The 23,423-nt window shown below is 38.6% G+C and overlaps 1 protein-coding gene across 1 annotated transcript in view; it reads right to left on the bottom strand.

Annotated features, from left to right (window-relative positions):
- Positions 1 to 6,666: 6,666 nt before the first annotated feature.
- LOC126298909 (glycine dehydrogenase (decarboxylating), mitochondrial) overlaps positions 6,667 to 23,423 on the bottom strand; it is a 304,299-nt gene continuing 287,542 nt past the window's right edge. Inside the window, exon 19 of the mRNA XM_049990452.1 lies at positions 6,667 to 7,158. Coding sequence (XP_049846409.1) covers positions 7,048 to 7,158 — 111 coding nt within the window. The 3' untranslated portion in view covers positions 6,667 to 7,047. The remainder of the gene's footprint in view (positions 7,159 to 23,423) is intronic.

The raw sequence follows: 23,423 nt of genomic DNA on the forward strand, positions 1-23,423 counted from the left end.
TTAGTATCTCCAGGGTTCTTCCACGTATACAACCTTCTTTCATGATTCTTAAACCAAGTGTTAGCTATGATTAAGTTGTGCTCTGTGCAAAATTCTACTAGGCGGCTTCCTCTTTCATTTCTTAGCCCCAATCCATATTCACCTACTATGTTTCCTTCTCTCCCTTTTCCTACTGCCAAATTCCAGTCACCCATTACTATTAAATTTTCGTCTCCCTTCACTATCTGAATAATTTCTTTTATTTCATCGTACATTTCTTCGTCATCTGCAGAGCTAGTTGGCATATAAACTTGTACTACTGTAGTAGGTGTGGGCTTCGTATCTATCTTGGCCACAATAATGCGTTCACTGTGTTGTTTGTAGTAGCTTATCCGCATTCCTATTTTCCTATTCATTATTAAACCTACTCCTGCATTACCCCTATTTGATTTTGTGTTTATAACCTTGTAGTCACCTGACCAGAAGTCTTGTTCCTCCTGCCACCGAACTTCACTAATTCCCACTATATCTAACTTTAACCTATCCATTTCCCTTTTTAAATTTTCTAACCTACCTGCCCGATTAAGGGATCTGACATTCCACGCTCCGATCCATAGAACACCAGTTTTCTTTCTCCTGATAACGACATCCTCTTGAGTAGTCCCCTCCTGGAGATGCGAATAGGGGACTATTTTACCTCCGGAATATTTTACCCAAGAGGACGCCATCATCATTTAATCATACAGTAAAGCTGCATGTCCTCGGGAAAAATTATGGCTGTAGTTTCCCCTTGCTTTCAGCCGTTCGCAGTACCAGCACAGCAAGGCCGTTTTGGTTAATGTTGCAAGGCCAGATCAGTCAATCATCCATACTGTTGCCCCTGCAACTACTGAAAAGGCTGCTGCCCCTCTTCAGGAACCACACGTTTGTCTGGCCTCTCAACAGATACCCCTCCGTTGTGGTTGCACGTACGGTACGGCCATCTGTATCGCTCAGGCACGCAAGCTTCCCCACCAACGGCAAGGTCCATGGTTCATGGGGGGGTTCCTTCACATACTCTGTGTAAAATCGAACTGGTATCCCATCAGGTCCAGCGGCCTTTCCACTTTTGAGCGATTTTAATTGTTTCTCTATCCCTCTGTTGTCTACTAAAATAACTACCATTTTTTCATTTGTGCGACAATCTAGATAACGAACTACAGCGCAGTCTTCCTCTGTGAAACAGCTTTGGAAAAGACATTTAGTATTTCAACCTTTAGTCTGTCATCCTCTGTTTCAGTACCATTTTGGTCACAGAGTGTCTGGACATTTTGTTTTGATCCACCTACTGCTTTGACATAAGACCAAAATGTCTTAGGGTTTTCTTCCAAGTCAGTACATAGAACTTTACTTTCGTATTCATTGAACACCTCTCACATAGCCCTCCTCGCACTACATTTCGCTTCGCATAAATTTTGTTTGTCTGCAAGGCTTTGGCTATGTTTATGTTTGCTGTGTAGTTCCCTTTGCTTCAGTAGCAGTTTTCTAACTTGTTTGTTGTACCACGGTGGCTCTTTTCCATCTCTTACAATCTTGCTTGGCACATACGCATCTAATGCATATGGTACGATGATTTTGAGCTTTGTCCACTGATCCTCAACATTATCTGTACTTCAGATAAAACTTTTGTGTTGAGCTGTCAAGTACTCTGAAATCTGCTTTTTGTCACTTTTGCTAAACAGAAAAACCTTCCTACCTTCTTTAATATTTCTATTTATGGCTGAAATCATTGATGCAGTAACCGCTTTATGAACGCTGATTCTCTGTTCTGCATTAACTGTTTCAAATAGTTCGAGTCTGTTTTTGTCACCAGAACGTCTAATATGTTGTCGCCACGAGTCGGTTCTCTGTTTAACTGCTCAAGGTAGTTTTCAGATCAAGCACTTACAAAAGATTTCACTGGATTCTTTGTCCCTGCCACCTGTTATTAACGTTTGAGTCTCCCAGTCTATATCTGGCAAATTAAAATCTCCACCCAGAACTAAAACATGGTGGGGAAATCTACTCGAAATATTTTCCAAATTATCCTTCAGTTGCTCAGCCACAACATCTGCTGAGCCAGGGGGTCTATAGAGACATCCAATTACCACGTCTGAGCCTGCTTTAACCGTGACCTTCACTCAAATTATTTCACATTTCTGATCCGCAGCAATTTCCTTCGATACTATTGCACTTCTAATTGCTATAGACATGCCTCCCCCTTCACTGTCCAGCCTGTCTCTGTGGTATATATTTCGACCTGAGTTTAGGATTTCATTACTGTTTACATCTGGTTTCAGCCAATTTTCTGTCCCTAGTACTATGTGGGCATTGTGACCGTTTATTAGTGAGAGCAGTTCTGGGACCTTTTTATAGACACTCCTGCAGTTTACTATTAGCACATTAATATTATTATTCCCTGTTGCATTGTGTCTGCTCCTACCTTGCCATGTCTCAGGAGGCGTCTTGTCGGGCCTAGGGAGGGAATTCTCTAACCTAAAAAGCCCACATGTGCACTCCACACATACTCCACTACCCTTGTAGCCGCTTCCTGCATGTAGTGCACGCCTGACCTATTCAGGGGGACCCTACATTTCTCCCATTTAGTCCACTGATTTGGCATACCTCTTACACCATACTGTTCAAGCTTCCTCAGGAGCACAGAATGATCAATCACATCAAAAGCTTTTGTTATTTCTTAGGTCCAAGAATAAATTAAGATATTGTCTACTGCATTTAAGACATGGTTTATCAGGTGGAAAGTGGCTGTTTCAGTTGATCGCTGTCGTCTGAAGTCATGTTGACATCTTGAAATAATATTATTCTTGTCTAAGAATGTAGTTAGTTGTGAAAGGAACACTTTTTCAATAATTTTCGAAAAACCTGACAGTAGAGACACAGGCCTATAGTTACCCATACATTGATGATCACCCTTTTTTATGTAGGGATATTACTTTTGCATTTTCAGCTGCTGTGGAAAGACACTACATGATAAGGAAGAACTGAATATATCTAAGGAAAGGAGAGAGTATTTGTCTTGCTGTTATTTTTGTAATATACTCTGGACTATCATCAATACCAGTTGAATAATTACTCTTCTGTGATTAATGGTATTTAGGAGCAGTTATTTCCAAGATGTATTAGGTGGATCACCAAATTTTTCCTTCAGTAATTTTCCAGCAACAGTTGCATAAGAAGAATTGAAGCTGTTTGCAACTGCCCATAGGGTCAGTGACATTCTTGCCATCAAGCAATATCACAATATTTTTGTGAGTTGTCTTCTTCCCTGTAAGATCCCGCAAAGCTTTCCACATGGACTTAGTTTTATTGTATGACTTCATAAAATAGTTGCCATTTTCCTTAATTTTTGCCTCTTTTATGATTTTTTCGAAACTAGCTTGTATCTTTTGAAATAACTAAGAAATTTGGGATTACTGTCAGTTTCTGACAGGAGAAAAAGTTCACTCTTCCTTTTACAAGATACTTTAATGTCTGATGTCATCCAGTTTTTGAATCTATCTGTGCTTCTGGGAATCACTTTCCTTTGTGAAAAAGCTGTGTCAAAGTTATGCTTGAAAATGTTCAAAAAGTTTTCCAACTTTTCGTTAGTATCATATACTTCCCTCCAGGATTGTTTGCTGATTAGGAACTGGAAGTATTCAGTATTTTTCTTACTATAAATCCTTTTATGGATAATATTTTGTACACTGATCAAAATGGGATTTACAGGTATGATTAATAATTGTGAAAGGTGGTGACTATAGCCGGTATTGAAGTTTTCTGATGTACACTTGTCCATGTTTACACATACCTGATCAAGGAGAGTGACAGTTTTTGTTACATGTGTTGGAGAGCTGACAGTCAGACAAAGATTGTAAGCTTTTATAATATTTAACACCTTTTCCCTGTGAAGGCTATAGTTCAGAAAGTCAGTATTAAAACCTCCACACAGCACCACTGTTTTCCCAGTTGTCTTGAGTTTGCCTAAGGCAAGGTCCAGTTTTTTGGAAAAAACCACTTGTGTTGCTGACAGGAGATCTATACACACATAAAATAATAGTTTTTTTCCAGACATGAACTCAACAGCTGAGATTTTAAAGTCTCTTTCATACCCTAGTTTGCAAACATCGTATAATCTATATTTTATTTTACATATATACAAGTTTCCCCATGTTCTGATTCCATTCTACAAGAGCAGTTTGCAAGATTAAAATGCAATATTTTTAAGTAAAGAAAATACTCATTTTGTAACTAGTACTTGCAAAAACATAAAACTGAAACATCTTTCCATTCCATTTTGAAGGCTATGAATAGCACTAACATTCATCAGAATTTCACGGAACTATAGAGACTGAAGCGAGACTACCACACTTGTCCCACAAAAAATCTGCAGCTTTTCAACTGAAACTGATCATGAAGAAAATGTGTTGCATTATTTATAGAATGCCCCTTATATATTAGAACTGAATTACATGTTTTATTATACAACAGACAAAATACCTAACAGATCTGTGTTTCTGGGTTTCTGTGTTTATTTTTGACTCTATACAAGCATTTGCTTGTGGTTAGTACCACTTGCACATCATGTCACAACACTCATTCCTGTACCATTAACACAACTGACACTTATTTACACCTTACCCATCAATAGCATATTCCCTCTCACTCATCCTCACACCTCTGTTCACATCTCTTAAAACTTTGTTTGTATCTTTAGTATCTACTCTGACCTTGTTTAGTTCATTCCTAAATGAGTTGTATGTAACAACATTCAGTGACTTAACTAACTTAACTATTATTAGTTTCAACTGGCAACTTCATTTTGTTCTAAGGAGATTTGTGGGTCCTAGCTTCCTCTTTGGAGCCTATGTGAAACTGTATGCTCATGGTCTCTTCCTTATTCTATGTAAGTACTGGGGCTATGTGCTATGTACTATCATAAAATGAACCATACCTCTACTGGGGATGATGTGAGTCATTTTTAGTCTATTACACCTTTGGCAAAGGATTGGTGGACCAGTCACCATTAGGGGCAGAATACAGAACTTTATCTTTCTTTGCCTTTTGAGGCATTGATATTAGTAATATCTTAATATCTGAAAATCAGTATATCTTTCACAAGAAAAAATAATTTACATTATGTACTAAATGGGCCATCTCAGTCTTACAATAATTACATACATTCACTCTCATTTATGCTAAAAAGTTCACAAACTGAGTAGAATTAATTCTGAAACTGTCTTTAAATTTGCTCTTGAATTTCAGTATTTCAAGAGCAAGACTTATGATTTCCCTACATAGAGCACTGACAAATTGTGTCTGAGCAATTTACTCCTTTCTGATAAGAGTGAAATTTGTCTGGTTACTATGTAAGTCCTGTTTTTATCTCATATTGTCACCATGATATGCACTATATGTTTTGAAAAGAGATTGGTTTTTATTAATGAAACAAAAGTGAGAAGATACACTGAGATGTTATTGAAAAAACCTGTGTCTAGCCAGCCCCCCCCCCCCCTCCCTCCACAAAATATCATGTGTGTACCCTTGATCTGAGGCATTTCAATTATTCTTGTTACAAGGTGTTCAGTGAGACATTATACATGTGCATTTCTTATAGATTCTGAGTCATTAATGTCATGATTCAAAAGCTCCAATCTGCTTCTGACACCCCTGATATTTTGATGAAACACACAGTTTTTTGTTACGGGCACTTCTTGCCTTGTTGTTGTACTTTCCTAACTTAATATCTCCCAATAAACTTAACAATTTTAACAGGAAACTGTTTAACAGGTTATTATTCTTGTGTTGCCTCCACTTAAACACTGATGAAAATCTGTACTTTCTTCTTTTTGGTTTAATACCATAAAAATCATCACTCACAATAGTTGCTCTTCTTGTCCTATGGCACTTAGTTCAATATGCTTCCAAAGGCTGGGAAATCTTCATATGTGGTAGCCCCTCTTCAGATTCTTCTCTCACTGGTCTGGTTACAATAGAGATGTTTCCTTGCTCTGAGCAAAGAGCATTTCTTGTAGATGGTATCTTTTAACAAGACTTATTTGTCCTGTGCTAACAGCAGGTGTGCTGCATTGCAAGTATATGGAAACTGCAAGGACTTATTTTAGTTCTGGAATGTTTTAACTAGGAGAAAGTGTTCACATGTAGATATAATTTAATTTTAGTTTCCATGTGATATATTTGTACTAGAATTGATGTTTAAGAGAAGACATAATCAGAAGTTGCATATCTTCACTTTTCTTTATGCCCTCTTACTTGCTAAATTAACCAAAAATTACAGACGAAAAAAACCAGTGTCATAAAATTGTTCATAACTAATTTGTTTATCGACTGTCAAATGAAAAATGTTGTGTGTGTGTTAAGTATGTGATGAAAGCACAACTTGTATGGTAAGAAGCATTCAATTTTCTAACACACTAACAGGTGTGTATCACACTAAAGTTTCACACCATTATGCAGTCAGCTGAGCAGTCGGTGAGTGGATAGAATGAAACAGTCCTGGTGGACAGCAGTTACTTTTCTCTTTTTTGAAGGAGTGGGGTGAGGGAGGGAGGAGGGGTAGTTATGCAAGTCTCACATGACATGTATTCTCCAATGTGTAACAATTTCATTGAGCTCATTTGCGGCCAGTAAATCAAAACATTACAGAAATTGAAGGCTTATACATTATGTCAGTTTATTATATTTGTCATAAATTACAATGAAATAAAATGATTCAGTGCAATTGTCAATTTTAGATGATGCAGGCTGTATTAACACTTTAAAATACTGCTATGCTTACAGTTTTCTGAACAGAAAACATTATGAATTTCTTTTAGTAAGAAAAATAATATTTCCTATGATAAAGGCATGTTTGACAGCACAGGAACTATTTTAAATCTTTAAATGTGTCTATGGTTTCTTTAACATGAGCAATGTCAAAGATCTATTTGTTACCCTTGTTTCCTTTTGTTATAAATTCCAGGGGAAGTACATTAATCTGTCTTGAATGTGTTTCACAAAATAGAAATGAACAATGATTGATAACTTAATCTAATAATCAGATAATACTGGTGGGCAAGTACAGACTAAATGCTTATCTCCATATATGTCATCTATTCTACCTACACTTGGCCAAATCTTGTTGTCTGCTCGTACAAATGCCTGAAATAAAGAAAAATGCAGTTTTTTAATCTATTAAATAGCCACATTCAACATAAATGTTGTAGGAAAGTTCTTGTAGACTGTAAATACTTTATGATTAAGGGGGGCCAATTACTGAAAGCAGAAGCATTGAATCGCTAATAGGCACACACGAAAGGAGGAAAACTTTTGTGTGTGTGTGTGTGTGTGTGTGTGTGTGTGTGTGTGTGTGTGTGTGTGTGTGTGTCCAACATTAGTAGTTCACAACTTGTAACCAACCAGATGTTCTTAGGTCTGTAAAATATGTGTTAAAAAAATGGTTCAAATGGCTCTGAGCACTATGAGACTTAACATCTTAGGTCATCAGTCCCATAGAACTTAGAACTACTTAAACCTAAGGACATCACACACATCCATGCCCGAGGCAGGATGCAAACCTGCGACCGTAGCAGTCCCGCAGTTCCGGACTGCAGTGCCTAGAACCGCATAGCCATCGCGGCCAGCAAAATATGTGTTAAATCTTTATTGTGTGCAATAGCATATACTATACAGTAAGGCCTGCAAGACAAAATATTAAATGCATGCTCTCACTGTTTTCTTAACCCGATGGTAGAAACTGTACTACTTCTATTATACACTTTACTGTGGTACTATGTGCTGACATGACATACAGTTCATTACCATATTTTATACCACTTCATGATGATTTGAATTTTTATAGATAATAATAAATCTGTTAGTGGATTAATCACATCTGAATATGTCAAACTGCCATAACTAGAAATGTTAATATTTTAGTTACTAGGCAATCTTGACAAATAGATTACTACATAAATTGGGTCTAAGACAAAAATAATAATAAAATACAAATAAAAATAAATAAAAATATTTAAAAAGTCCCACCATGATTCACCATGAAGGAATTATTCAACTGGGACAGAAATCAGTAGATGTGAAGTACGTGTACATGAACATGTATGTATACAGACAAACAATTTATTACAATTTCATAAAAATTAGAGAATTCCAAGTTGGCTGGAGGGCCCTACTTATAATACTTCAAACATCACAACTGTGGAGATGTTCAGCAACTGTGCTGGTCAAGATAGAGTCAGACAAGCAGTAGAAACTTTTTGCCGTGTGCGAGCAAGCATTATCTTGCAGAAATGCAAGTACAGGATGGCTTGACGTGAAGGGCAACAAAATGGGCCTTGGATATTGTCGACATACTGCTGTGCTGCAAGGGTGCAGCAGATGATAACGAAAGGTGTTCTGCTATGAAAAGAAATCACACCCCAGACAATCACACCTGGTTGTTGGTCCATGGCAGGCAACAGTCAGGTTGGTATCCCACCACTGTCTGGGGCACCTCCAGAAATGTCATTGGCCTGTTATCTCACTGACTGGAGTAGAACTGTCTTCAGTAATGAGTCCTGCTTCGAACTGAACCCTGATGACCAGCAAAGATATGTCTGGAGATGCCTTCGACAGCACTGAGATACCAACCTGACTTTCACCCAACACACTGTCTGACAACCAGGAGTAATAGTCTGGGTTGCCATTTCTTTTACAACAGGGCCCCTTTGGTTGTCATCTGTGGCACCCATACTGAACAGCAGTACATCAATGATATTCCATGAGCCATTTTGTTGCCCTTCGTGGTAAACCATCTTAGTCTTAAATTTCAGCATGTTTGCCTGCACATGGCAAAACTTTCTACTGTTTGTTTTCATGCTTGCCAAACACTACCTTAGCCAGCAAGTTTGGCAGCTCTCTCCCCAACAGAGAATGTCTGAAGCATTATGAGCTGGGCTCTTCAACCATCTCATGATTTTGACAATCTAATGTGCCCGTTGGACAGAATTTGGCACTATATCCCTCAGGAGACCATCCAACAACTCTACCAATCAATGCCAAACTGAATAACTGCTTGCAGAAGGGCCAGTGGATTACTGACTTGCTCAATTTGTGAAGCTCTTACTCTTGAATAAATCATAACTTTTTTTTTGAAATTACAAGCATTCATTTATTTATAAATGTATATTACATCTAAGAATTTCCATTTCATTTGCGCAAGTCCTTTGTGGGGTGGCAAAATTTTAGTTCTGATGGGGCAGTGGAATTTATTTGTGGGAAAAGGAAGAGAAGGCAGTGTAGCAGCATAATATGGGCTGGGGACAGGAATGTAATGGGAAGGCCCCTGGTAGAATTCTGCACAGAGCATAATTTAAATTGCTAACACTTAGATTAAAACCATTAGAGAAAGATATATCTTTGGACTAGACCTAGAGGCACAAGAAGGTTTCAGAGATATTATGTAACAGCAACACAAAGATTTCAAAACCACATTTTAAACTGTAAAACACTGACAAATGAATCTGTGGACTGACCATAATTTAGTGGTTATGACCCACAAATTAAAACAAGAAATTTCAAAAAAGTAAGATATTAAGAAGATGGGCCCTGGACAAATTGAAAGAACCAGAGGATGGCGAGAGTTTCAAAGGGCTCATTAGCAATGATTGACTGAAACAAGTGAAAGGAATATGACAGAACACAAATGGGTCCTTTTGTGGAAGAAAATAGTGAATATGGCAGAGGTTCAAATAGGCAAAAAGACACAGTCCAACAGAAAACCTTTGCCAGTGCATGACGCATTGAATTAACTGACAAAAGAAGAAAATATAAAAATGAAACAGATAAAAGGGAATGCAGATGTCTAAAAAATGAGACTGGCACACAAAGCATGTATCAATAGAGGTCCAATTCAAGGCTAAGGGAAATATTAATGCTGCCTATATCAACATTAAAATGTTCTCCTCCCCCTCTCAGCAAAGCCTCCTAATACTGCATATAGCAGCCTTATCTTGTCCCACCATGCTCCTGTATGCTCCCATAGGCAGCACTAGCATCTTTTTTATTCCCACTACCCACCTGAACAAAGGTAGCTGCTCTCCTCAGACACAGTCATAGTCAAGTCCTAGTACACAGATTTGGCAACAGCCATGTGTGTGTGAGTTAAGCTCCAGTTAATCTGTGTGAGTTTTCCAAGTCTGATAAAGAACTTAGTCCAGTGGATAAATACATATGACATTCATTGTGTGTGTGTGTGTGTGTGTGTGTGTGTGTGTGTGTGTGTGTGTGTGTGTGTGCGCGCGACCCAATGCTTCATCTACATGGTGAGTAGGAATCTATCTTTTTCATATTGTTGTTATTCCATCCTGGATTTTCCATTGTCTGGGCTGGAAGATACAGGGTGACAATTATTGAACTAGATGAAGTAAAATCATCACAACTTCTGAAAGGCTTGTGTTATAATGTTAAAACTGCATGGTTGGCTGCAGGGCACGATGGGAATTAGTATGTGCATGTTTGGTTTTGTTTGGTGATGAAGTCCACTTTCATTTGAATGGGTTCATCAAGAAGCAAAAATTGGCACAGCTGGGGAACTGAAAATCCACATTTCAAAATTGATAAGCCTCATTACTCTCAATGGGTGACTGTTTTGTGTTCAATGACCAGTCGTGGAATAATCATTGTGTTATTTCTTGACAACATGGTAACTACCAAATGGTATGTGAAGGTTTTGGAACGTAATTTCATTTCCATTACTGAAAGTGACCCTGATTTCAACAAGATGTGGGTCATGCAAGATGGAACTTAACCCCATTGAACAGGAGAGTGTTTGATGTCTTGGAGTACTTCTTTTGGGACCGCATTCTGACTCTGGAGTATGCACAGGCCACTGGCATGGGCCTCAATTGGCTGCTACATTCTCTGGCTCTGAACACACGTGACTATTTTTTGTGGGGCTATATTAAAGACAAGGTATATGGCAATAACCTCAAAACCATTGCTGAGCTGAAAACAGCCATTCAGGGGGTTCATCGACAGCATCGATGTTCCAACACTTCAGCGGGTCATGCAGAATTTCACTATTCATGTGCCCCACATCACTGCCAAGAATGGTAGGCATATTTAACATGTCATAAACTAAATCCTAATATCTGTAGGGGCATTTACATGTTGAATAAAGAGTGTGCACACCAAAGTTTGCAAGTAAATTAAAATTTTCTTCATATAGTTCAGTAATTGTCACCTTGTGTGTAGTAATGGAAAAGTTAAGATATTAACGTCCTTAGAACATTTTTTCCAATATTCTTTTTGTCCCCTTTTGTCAGCAGAGTGTGGTTTATGATGGTAAATATCAATAAGAATTCCCTTCTTGTAGAAATAATAAACATCTAATCAGCTGCACAATGGAAGGTTTATTAAAATGCCTTTAACATGGTTTCAACATTTATAAAAACACCTTATTCAGAAGGATTATACATTGTGGGAAAGGTATGTAAAATATAGCCAAAAAGTGTCAGTTAAATCTAAAATTTCACCTCCATAATAATTAAAACATGCACAACATGGTTGTTTTCAGTTGGTATTTTCTCCCCAATGAACGGCTAGCACAGCTTTTGGCTATATTTTAACGTATCTCACACACAACATGTATTCCAGTTGTCAATATCTCCTTCTGAAGAAGACATTTTATTATAAACATGGAAGGCATGGTAAAGGGGTTATAAACCTTCCATTTAGCAGCTGATTCACTGTTAACTATTTTTAAATGATGAATTTGTCCTACAATTGCTGCTCCAGCCATGTACAAAATTTTAAAATAAGAATTACTTTGTTCATAATTCATGTATTCACAGAAATTATTCACAACACATACACAGACAAAATGAATGATGACTCATAGATGGTCCACACTTCAGACAGAAATGATATAATACTTTAAAAGAAAGTTGTGTAATGAAAACTTGTTTTAAACTGACACACCCCACATCATTAAAAATGTTGTATTCATGTTCTATGGAACAAATATTAATGTAATGTAGAAAACAGAGATTAATGGGTGCCCCCATTGCTCTCAATTAGGCTGTATTGAAACATTCTTAAAAGAAATGTTGGCCAAAATATCTACATCTACATCTACACTCTGAAAACCACCATGAGGTGCAAGGCAGAGGGTAAGTCCCATTGTACCAGTTATTAGGGTGTCTTCTGTTCCATTCACATATGGAGCATGGGAAAAATTATTGTCTGACTGCCTCTGTGCATGCAGTCATTACTATAATCTTATCCTCATGATTCGTGTGTGAATGGTACACAGAGGGTTGCAGTATATCCCTACATTAATAATTTAAAGCCGGTTCTTGAAACTTGCTTAATAGGCTTTCTCAGGATAGTTTATGTCTGTCTTCAAGAGTCTACCAGTTCAGTTCCTTCTTCCGCATTATTCTACCAATAAACTGAAGTCTACCCACTGCTTTACCCATGATTGAACCTGTATGATCATTCCATTCCATTTCATGTTCCTACAAAGTGTTACGCCCAGGAATTTGTATGAGTTGGCCAATTACAATAGTGACCCATTGATATTACAGTAATAGGATACTACATCTTTCGTTTTGTGAAGCGCAAAATTTTGCATTTCTGAACATGTAGAGCAAATTACCAATCTCTGCACCACGTTGAAATCTTATCAATATTATGCGGCTTCCTTCAGATGGTACTTTATTATAGATAACTGCATCATCTGCAAAAAGCCTGATTTTACTATTAATACTGTCTGAAAGATCAGTAATATACAACATGAACATCAAGGGTCCCTGAGGTACACCTGAAGTTACTTCTACATCTGGTGACAACTCTCCATCCAAGATAATATGCTGTGTCCTCTTTATCAAAAAGTTCTCAATCCAGTTACAAATTTCACTTGATACCCAATATGATAGTATTTTTGACAATAAGCATACATGTGGTCCTGAGTCAAATGCTTTTTGGAAATCAAGAAAACTGCATCTACCTGGATGCCTTGATCCAAAACTTTCAGTATGTCTTGTGAGAAAAGTGCGAGTTTGGTTTCACATGATCGATGTTTTCAAAATCTGTGTGGCATTGAGGAGCTCATTCCATTCACGATACTTCATTATGTTTGAGCTCAGAATATGTTCTAGGATTCTACAACTTATTGATGTCCAGGACAGTGGATGGTAGTGTTGTGGATAACTACTATTACCCTTCTTGTAGACAAGTTGACCTGTGTCAGCCACAAATTCAGTATAAATCAGACAGGGATCTATCAGCGCCTGGAGCTTTGTTCAATTATAATGATTTCAGCTGTTTCTCACCACCACTGACACTAATACATATTTCACTCATCTTTTCATTGGTCAGAGGATTAAATTGGGCAATTCTCTTAGGCTTTCCTTTGTAAAGGAACATTTGAAACTGGAGTTACGCATTTCAGCATTTGCTCTGCTGTGCTCAATTTCAGTTCCTGTCTCATTTGCTAGGAACTGGACACTGACTTGGGTGCCACTAACAGCCTTTACATATGAGCAGAATTCCTTTGGATTTTGTGAAATGTAATTTGACAATATTCTGGTATGGTAGTCATTGAAGGCGTCACATATTGCTCTCTTGACAGCCAAACACGTTTCATTCAGCATCTCTACTTATACCCCTATGCTTTGTTTTACATCTATTATGCATTAATATCTATTTCTTTATAAGTTTCTTTACAGTGGTTGTATACTATGGAGGTTCCCACCCATTATGAACCATTTGACTGGGTACATAATTATCTAATGCTGGGTCAACTATTCTTTCAAACTTGAGCCAGTTTTCCATTACATGCTCCTGCCCTATGCTGAAAGTTTCAAGTTCCTCAGTGAGATATGACACTATTATTTTTATCTAGTTTATTGAACATACCTATCTTTTTTCATGTTTTAGTTTCCTCTGTACTTTGGCAATCATTGTTGCCACAACTGCGTCAAAGTCACTGGTGCCAGTTTTGATGTGGACATCATCAAAGACATCAGATATATTTTTTGGCATTAGATTCAATATATTTCCATCATGATTGGGATTCATAACTATCTGTTCCGGGTAGTTTACAGAGAAGGCATTTACTAAAGTTACATAGGATGTCTTATCACGCCCACCACTAACAAAACTTTAATTTTCCCAGTTAATCGTTGGATGATTAAAGTCTCCACCAGTGATCACAGTATGATCAGGGAACTTATGTATATGTGAACTGAGGTTTCCTCTAAAGTTTTCAGTTACATCAGGAGATGAGTCTGGTGGGTGATAGAAGGATCCAACTAAAATTTAATGTCCATCCATGATACTAAGTCTTACCCAAACAATCTCACATGCAGCTTTAATTTCTATCTTGGTGAATTTGAGTTTATTGTCTACTGGAATATACACCAGCTCCATTTCCCATTTGCCTATCCTTCCAACACACACTTAAATTTTCCACAAAAAATGTAACCAATATCAATTTCAGGTTTCAACCAGTTTTCTGTGCCTAGTATTATGTGAGCTTCACTGGTTTTCATGTGTGCTTGAAACTCTGGCATTCTGTTGCAAATGCTTTGGCCATTTACCATTAGGATTTTAATACTCTCACCTGTAGTAGGCATTTCTTTTGATCTTATGCTGATACTTATTTTTATACACTTATCATTAGCTGGATTGGAAGGAGAGTCACCTAATCTAAAAAAAAAAAAAACCACTGTGGGCACCCCACAGTCAGCTACCTGAGTAGCAGCCTCTGATGTGTAGTGTCACCTGACCTATTTATGGGGATGCTATGGTTCTCAACCCTATAGTGCAAGTCCAAGAAGTGACAGCCCAGCTTGTTGCATAACTTTCATAGTCTCTAGTACAGCCCTTTCACTTGACTCAGAACCAAAGGGCCACAATCAGATCTAGAGACAATACTGAAAATTGTGAGGTTTGTTGAAACTCCATGTGCAAGGCTGGTCTTCTCAATCTTCTCTGCCAGTCAATGGAATGACCCAAGAATGACCTTTGAGCCCAGATGAAAGGTATCATTTGTTCCAATGTGTGACACAATCTGCAGGTGGTTGGAGCCTGTTCCCTCAATGGTTGTTGGAATAGCCTCTTCAACATGTTGAATGAGGCCCCCAGGCATACACACTGAGTGTACCTGGTGTTCTTTTCTGTCCCTTGCTGCCACTTCTCTCAGGGGTATCATCATTTGCCATATGTTTGAACTGCCGATGATTAATAGACACCTACCCTTTTGCGTTTGGCTCCTCCTGACACTGGACAAAGCACATTTCCTCAAAACAGGTGAAGTGAGTTCCACTGTGTCAGTTCCAGTTTCAGTGAAAGACAGTACCTCAAACCTGTTGGTTAGGAGGATTGGTACAACACCTCGAGTCCTTCCTGGTCGTCATCCACCATGTATAGGATGCCTAGATCTACCACTGATACACCAATCCCAGTTAAGTGAATAGGCAATGACAGATCCTGTACTCTCTGCATAGGAGACAGGATCCACAAGAGAGGATAGCACTTTAAGTACCTCTGGTACAGGTATCACAGGTACATGACTCTTGGGAGCTCTTCCAGCACACTGAGTCGCAGCAGCTGCCAAACCTTTGACAGTAGTCAGTGCAATTTCCAGCTGCTTACAAACATCAAACAACTCATCCCATGTTTGAACCTGCCAATTATCTTGCAATCTGTTGAGCTAAAAAGTTGGCAACTCCTATAAGAATTTAAACAGGTACAGAAAATGAGATTTCTATTAAGGGAATCCAAAAACCTGTGGTAAAAATTACTAATTTCCTAAAATACTTTGATGTTGACTATAGTTGTTAGCAAATTCGAAAACAGAGTTAATTTATGTTGAATGAAGATGATATATAGGGCTACTCCTCTTTAAGAGGAAACTAGATGTAACACAATATGTTAGTAAATCAACTATGGTAACTGCATCACAAACACTGATTGGTTGCAAATTGCTTGTAGATTATGCAAAACACACATTTATTTGCAATGATATACAATGAAATTCAGGGGTGATGTATGCTTTGGCTGAAGTGTGAAAAACAAATGTTGATTTTCTGTGAACTAAATTACATATCCGAAACACTCATACCGCAAATTTACAAAAATTTGTAAGCATGGCTGAATGAAGGAAGTGGCCCTGGTACATGCCGTAAGTTCTAGAAAGAAACATGGAGGATAATATAATAAAAATACACTACTGGCTATTAAAATTGCTACACCATGAAGATGACATGCTACAGATGCAAAATTTAACCGACACTAAGAAGATGCTGTGATATGCAAATGATTAGCTTTTCAAAGCATTCAGACAAGGTTGGCGCCAGTGGCGACACCTACAACGTGCTGACATGAGGAAAGTTTCCAACCGATTTCTCATACACAAGCAGCAGTTGGCCGGCGTTTCCTGGTAAAACATTGTTGCGATGCCTTGTGTAAGTAGGAGAAATGCGTACCATCACGTTTCAGACTTTGATAAAGGTTGGATTGTAGCCTATCGCGATTGCAGTTTATCGTGTCACGACACTGCTGCTCGCATTGGTCAAGATCCAATGACTGTAAGCAGAATATGGAATTGGTGGGTTCAGGAGGGTAATACAAAACACCATGCTGGATCCGAACGGCCTTGTGTCACTAGCAGTCGAGATGACAGGCATCTTATCCGAATAGCTGTAACGGATCGTGCAGCCTGGTCTCAATTCCTAAGGCACCAGATGGGAACATTTGCAAGACAACAAACATCTGTACGAACAGTTCGACGAAGTTTGCAGCACCATGGACTATCAGCTCTGAGACCATGGCTCCGGTTACTCTTGACTCTGCATCACAGACAGGAGTGCCTGTGATGGTGTATTCAACGACTAACCTGGGCGCACGAATGGCAAAACATCATTTTTTCAGATGAATCCAGGTTCTGTTTACAGCATCATGATGGTCGCATCCGTGTTTGGTGACATCGCGGTGGTCAGCCATTGGAAGCTTGTATTGGTCATCGCCATACTGGCGTATCACCCGGCGTGATGGTATGGGGTGCCATTGGTTACACGTCTCTGTACCCTCTTGTTCGCATTGATGGCACTTTGAACAGTGGATGTTACATTTCAGATGTGTTACGACTCGTGGCACTATCCTTCATTCGATCCCTGCAAAACCCTACATTTCAGCAGGATAATGCACGAGCGCATGTTGCAGGTCATGTACAGGCCTTTCTGGATACAGAAAATCGACTGCTGCCCTGGCCAGCACATTCTCCAGATCTCTCACCAACTGAAAACGTCTGGTCAATGGCGTCCGAGCCACTGGCATGTCACAATACGCCAGTCACTACTCCTGATGAACTGTTGTATTGTGTTGAAGCTACATGGCAGCTGTACCTGTACACGCCATCCAAGCTCTGTTTGACTCAATGCCCAGGCGTTTCAAGGCTGTTATTACGGCCACAGGAGGTTGTTCTGGGTACTGATTTCTCGGGATCTATGCACCCAACTTGTGTGAAAATGTAATCACATGTCAGTTCCAGTATAACATATTTGTTGAATGAATACCCATTTATAATCTGCCTTTCTTCTTGGTGTAGCAAATTTAATGGCCAGTAGTGTATATCAGCCAGACCAATGAATGGACAAAAGTCATGAAAAACTGTTCTATTCTGCTTGCCCAGACGAAAATAATTACATTTTTGTGTAGGGCCATCAAATAGACAGTACTATAAAAGTACTAAAATCATATAAATTGTAGTGAGGTGCATATGGTAAGGCCCAGGACTTAAATCCTACCATTTATTTTGTTTTTGTGCCAATCTCTTTATCTTCCATTCATCTTGTTTTCATTATTTATTCATGTATTTCAGTACATATAGTACAGTTTAGTGCTTTTATAGAACTGTCCATTTCCATGGCCCTACATGAAAAATTCGGAGTAGGTATTAAAATCCATGGAGAAGAAATAAAAACTTTGAGGTTCGCCGATGACATTCTGTTAGAGACCACAAAGGACATGGAAGAGCAGTTGAAGGGAATGGACAGTGTCCTCAAAGGAGGATATAAGATGATCATCAACAAAAGCAGAATGAGGATAATGGAATGTAGTTGAGTTAACTCGAGTGATGCTGAGGGAATTAGATTAGGGAATGAGACAAAGTAGTAAAGGAGTTTTGCTATTTGGGGAACAAAATAACTGATGATGGTCAAAGTAGAGAGGATATAACATGTAGACTGGCAATGGCAAGGAAAGCCTTTCTGAAGAAGAGAAATTTGTTAACATCGAGTATAGATTTAAGTGTCAGGAAGTCGCTTCTGAAAGTATTTGTATGGAGTGTAGCCATGTATGGAAGTGAAACATGGACAATAACTAGTTTGGACAAGAAGAGAATAGAAGCTTTCGAAATGTGGTGCTACAGGAGAATGCTGAAGATTAGATGGGTAGATCGCATCACTAATGAGGAAGTATTGAATAGAATTGGGGAGAAGAGAAGTTTGTGGCACAACTTGCCTCAGAACATGCCCTACCAACCGATCCCTTCTTCTAATCATCACCAATTTAGTATTAGAGGGCAGCGTGGAGGGTAAAAATCGTAGAGGGAGATTGAGAGATGAATACACTAAGCAGATTCAAAAGAATGTAGGCTGCAGTACGTACTGGGAGATGAAGCAGCTTGCACAGGATAGAGTAGCATGGAGAGCTGCATCAAACCAGTCTCAGGACTGAAGACCACAACAACAACAACATCATGACAATACAGTTGTTTTCTCTGGTAAGTAGGATGCAACAGACTTTTACAGGTTTCATCCATTCCTTGGTCCAGTTGATATACTTTTATTATTTTATCCTGCATGTGTCCACCCCCAGTAGCCGAATGGTCAGTGCGACAGACTTGCAATCCTAAGGGCCCGGGTTTGATTCCTGGCTGGGTTGGAGATTTTCTCTGCTCAGGGGCTGGGTGTTGTTTTGTCCTTACCGTCGTCATTTCATTCCCACCAATGCGCAAGTCACCGAGTTGGTGTCAACTCAAAGAACTTGCACCCAACGAACAGTCTACCTGACGGGAGGCCCTAGTCACACGACATTTACATTTATTTATCCTCCATGTTCCTTTCTGGAACTTGATGCATTTACTATGCCCATCTTCTTCACTCTGTGACTCGAATTTTCACTAACAGTCCTTTTAAGTATATTGTAACACAACTTGAAAGGGTGATGGAGGCATCCAATAGTATCTATATTTTGCTGTAAATGATCTGAATGCAAATACCTGTATTTTACTCGTTTTGTACCCTATTCTCTTGGAGAGTTCTTGTCCATTTGATATGCTTAGGATCTAAACATAACTGAAGTTACATATTGATTTCACTGGACCTGTTGTCAAAAAATTAAGTTTTTCCTCCAATATATATATTATTCTTCCCTATTCAGATGTACCTGGTGATGCAGCTTTAGGCTGAGAAACTGTTTCTACTAATACACTATTATTCAACAGCTGCTGCAGTTTTGTATAACAAGAATTCATTTTCAAGTTGTTTGTCCCTTGCACATTGTAGTTCAAGGTACGCATTTATCTGTCTTAAATGCTCTTCTCGAGCAATAAAAGCCTCATGTGCATTCATAAGTTCATCCTCAGGGGAAAATGGTACATATTGTACAAGCATATATACAACAGCTGGAACATTTCTAATTACCATTTTAGTATTGTTTAGCAGCTTTGCCTTCATCTTGTTGGTTACTCTTCCTCTACTGCATCAGAGGTTTCTTCACTGTTTCCCACTTTCTTCACATAAAATGGCTCAGACTTCATTGTAAATTCAGATAGTCTTACTTTTGGGAAATCATAACCTTGTTCTTGTTGTCTTGGAAGAACTGCATATCACTTTTATATGCTTGAGAAAAGTCCAACTGCTTGATTATCCTCAGATTTCAGCACTTGATATTGTTGATCCAGAAACTTATACTCTTAAAATCTGCATGCATGATTGGAAGAGCTTTCTTGCAATGTTAGTTTCATAATGATGAATTACTTGAGCTACACCTTCATTTACATATGCTGGTTCTGTCTTCATAATGCACTTGGCGATGCAGTGGGCAACAGATTCATTTGACCTGCATCGTTGTATTTTCATATTGGTGTTTAAGAACTCAAGAATTTGCTAATTGTAATTATTGACCAATTTCTCAGGCATTCTTTGTTTTAACTTGCACAATCATCCTCCATTCTGAATGAAGTCACCTGAACTCAGGGGTATAATATGGGTTCATTGACATGGCTCATGAGGAAAAGCAAGTAACATGGATAAGAGGTGGTTTTGTGGCATGTATAAATATGACAATGAATTTGGTAGCATTTAATAAGTAATCTTCAATCTGGATCTTCTTCTTCACTTGGCAAGCAACATGAGACCTCTTGGTCAATGTACACAAGTCCTTCTGGACATTCAAAAGATGAAGCATTTCCAGTCCATACTACAATGTGGATATGTGACTTCCAAGGTTCTGAAACTCAATTCATGTCCTTAAATTTAAAACTTTTCCACAAATAATATTTTCATTTTGTTTTAACTGCTTTATGAAAGCATCAACACAGCAAGAAAAATGTCAGCTCAACACAACAGGATATGATTCATCAGGATGTAATTGGTTGTTATCTCTATGGGGTCTGCGATCTGCAATCAAGAAAAATCTTTGTGCCCGACAAGCCAATTCAAGAGACATCTGAGGACCAAGACACGAATAAATGCAATTAATTTGTTGTGAGCTGTTTGCCAATATTATGTGAATCCTCTTAGATTCTTCAAATGTAAATGAAGGCCCTTGACAACACCTTCTTGTCTTCACATAGCTCTGCGACATGCACTAATCATCAGCTACACTCCAAGATATTCAAACATCGGTGATGCATAAAACAAATCATTTGTTCTATGAAAATGAGTAATTGAGTCTGTAATTTGCTGCTGAAAGTAGTTCAGTGGTGTAATTTTTAGCAGACACTCTTCATTCAAGCTGTTCTTTTTCTTTTCTATAGGTATCAAGATACTTTCTGTAAAGACCCTTGGCCATTATCCTGTCATGTATCCTTGATTACACAGTTCAACTTCCTTTTCCCTTCTTTCTCCAATGCCTTTAACAGTCCCACATGAATCTCATCAATTCCCATTGCCTTTCCATTTTTCATCTCCTTCATAGATTCTTCAATCTCACTAGTTAGTATTGCATTTCCTTTGTCATCATCAGCAACTTTATCTGCTCCTTCTATCCCAAGGTCTTCTTCACTTGGTTGGCTGTCTGCAGCATATAGCAACAATTCTACGTATTCTTCCCACCTTCTCATTATTTTCTGGTGTTCACTCACCATTTTACCATCTGCTGCCTCTACTTCCTTTAGTTCACTGTTGTTTCTCTTTTCCCTGAATGTGAAATCTTGCTTCTTAATTGATTATTTAACCTCCTGTAGTTGCACTTCCATTCTTCTGTGTTTACAGTTTTCCGTTTCCTGCGATCATCCATCTTGGTTATTATATCTGGTGTTACCCACTCTTGCTTTACTTTTTTCCTCTCCTTGACTCTAAGCATTTCCTTAGCTGCCTTTGTGATTCCATTTTTTAAAATATCCCATCTTCCTTCTGTGCAATCCCTTTCCTGTCCTTGCATCATGATTTCACAATATGCATTCTCTAATTTTTCACAATTTCCTTTGCCTTTCAGTTTTGCAAAGTTAATGTGCTTTCTCTTCTGTCCTTTCCAGGCTCTTTTCAGTTTAACTATAGCCTCAGCTAATACTAATATATGATCTGAATAAATATCTGCTCCTGGATAACCTTTGACACTCTTTAGGCAATGTTGGTATCTTTGTTGTATCATTGTGTAATCAATTTGATATATTTTGTTGTCAAATCGAGATATCCAAGTATACCATCATCTTTTGTGGTTATCAAATAGAGTATTTCCAACAGTGAGCCTGATATCGCATGCAGCCAAAGTCTTGCTGAGTACACTCAACAGAAGGCTGTATAAAAAGCTGAATTGTGAAATAGGACATGAACAATTTGGTTTCAGGTGAGGAGAGGGAACTAGCGATGCCAGTGGGCTAGTGACAAGGGAACCTCCCCATCGCACCCCCCTCAGATTTAGTTATAAGTTGGCACAGTGGATAGGCCTTGAAAAACTGAACACAGATCAATCGAGAAAACAGGAAGAAGTTGTGTGGAACTATGAAAAAATTAGTAAAATATACAAACTGAGTAGTCCATGCGAAGATATGCAACATCAAGGCAAACGGAAGTTTAGGAGTGCCGTGGTCCCGTGGTTGGTTAGAGCAGCTACGGAACAAGAGGTCCTAGTCTTCCTTCGAGTGAAAAATTTAATTTTTTATTTTCAGTTTATGTGTCAAACTCTTATGTTTTCATCACTTTTTTGGGAGTGATTATCACATGCACAAGAAAACCTAAATTGGGCAAGGTAGAAGAATCTTTTTACCCATTCGCTAAGTGTACAAGTTAGGTGGGTCGACAACATATTGCTGTCATGTGACGCACATGCCGTCACCAGTGTCGTATAGAATATATCAGACGTGTTTTCCAGTGGAGGAATCAGTTGACCTATGACCTTGCGATCAAATGTTTTTGGTTCCCACTGGAGAGGCATGCCCTTTCATCTACTAATCGCACCGTTTTGCAGTGCAGTCGCAAAACACAGACACTAAACGTTTTACAGTGAACAGAGTCGTCAATGAATGAACAGACAGATCATAACTTTGCGAAAATAAAGAAAGTAAAATTTTCAGTTGAGGGAAGACTTGAACCAAGGACCTCTCGTACCGTAGTTACTCACGCTAACCATGGGACCACGGCACTCCTGAACTTCTGTTCACCATGATAGGGCATATCTTGCACATGGACTACTGAGTTTGTATATTTTTACTAATTTTTTTCATAGTTCCACACAACTTCTTCCTGTTTTCTCAATTGATCTGTGTTCAGTTTTTCAAGGCCTATCCACTGTGCCAACTTATGACTAAATCTGAGGGAGGTGCGATTGGGAGGTTCCCTTGTGAGAGTGACAGGGGAAAGGTACACGGAGAAGAAAAGGAAGGTGTATGTTGTGTTCATTGATCTTGAGAAGGATTTTGACTGTTTGAGGTGAGACAAACTGATGGAAATCCTAAAGAAGCATGGAGTTGACTGGAGGGATAGACAGCTAATTAGAAATTTATATTTGAACCAGAGAGCAAGAGTAAGAATAGGAGGTGTAATGAGTGAAGAAATCGAACTGGGAAGAGGTGTAAGACAAGGTTGTTGTTTATCACCAACACTGTTCAATATCTATCTGGAGGAAATTATTAATGAAAATTTTGACGGAAGGAGAGGAGTTTGTATAGGGGGTTGGAGAGAGGAGTGTATAAGATT

Source organism: Schistocerca gregaria, chromosome X (genome assembly GCF_023897955.1).
Source record: "Schistocerca gregaria isolate iqSchGreg1 chromosome X, iqSchGreg1.2, whole genome shotgun sequence".
Taxonomy (NCBI): Eukaryota; Metazoa; Arthropoda; class Insecta; order Orthoptera; family Acrididae; genus Schistocerca; species Schistocerca gregaria.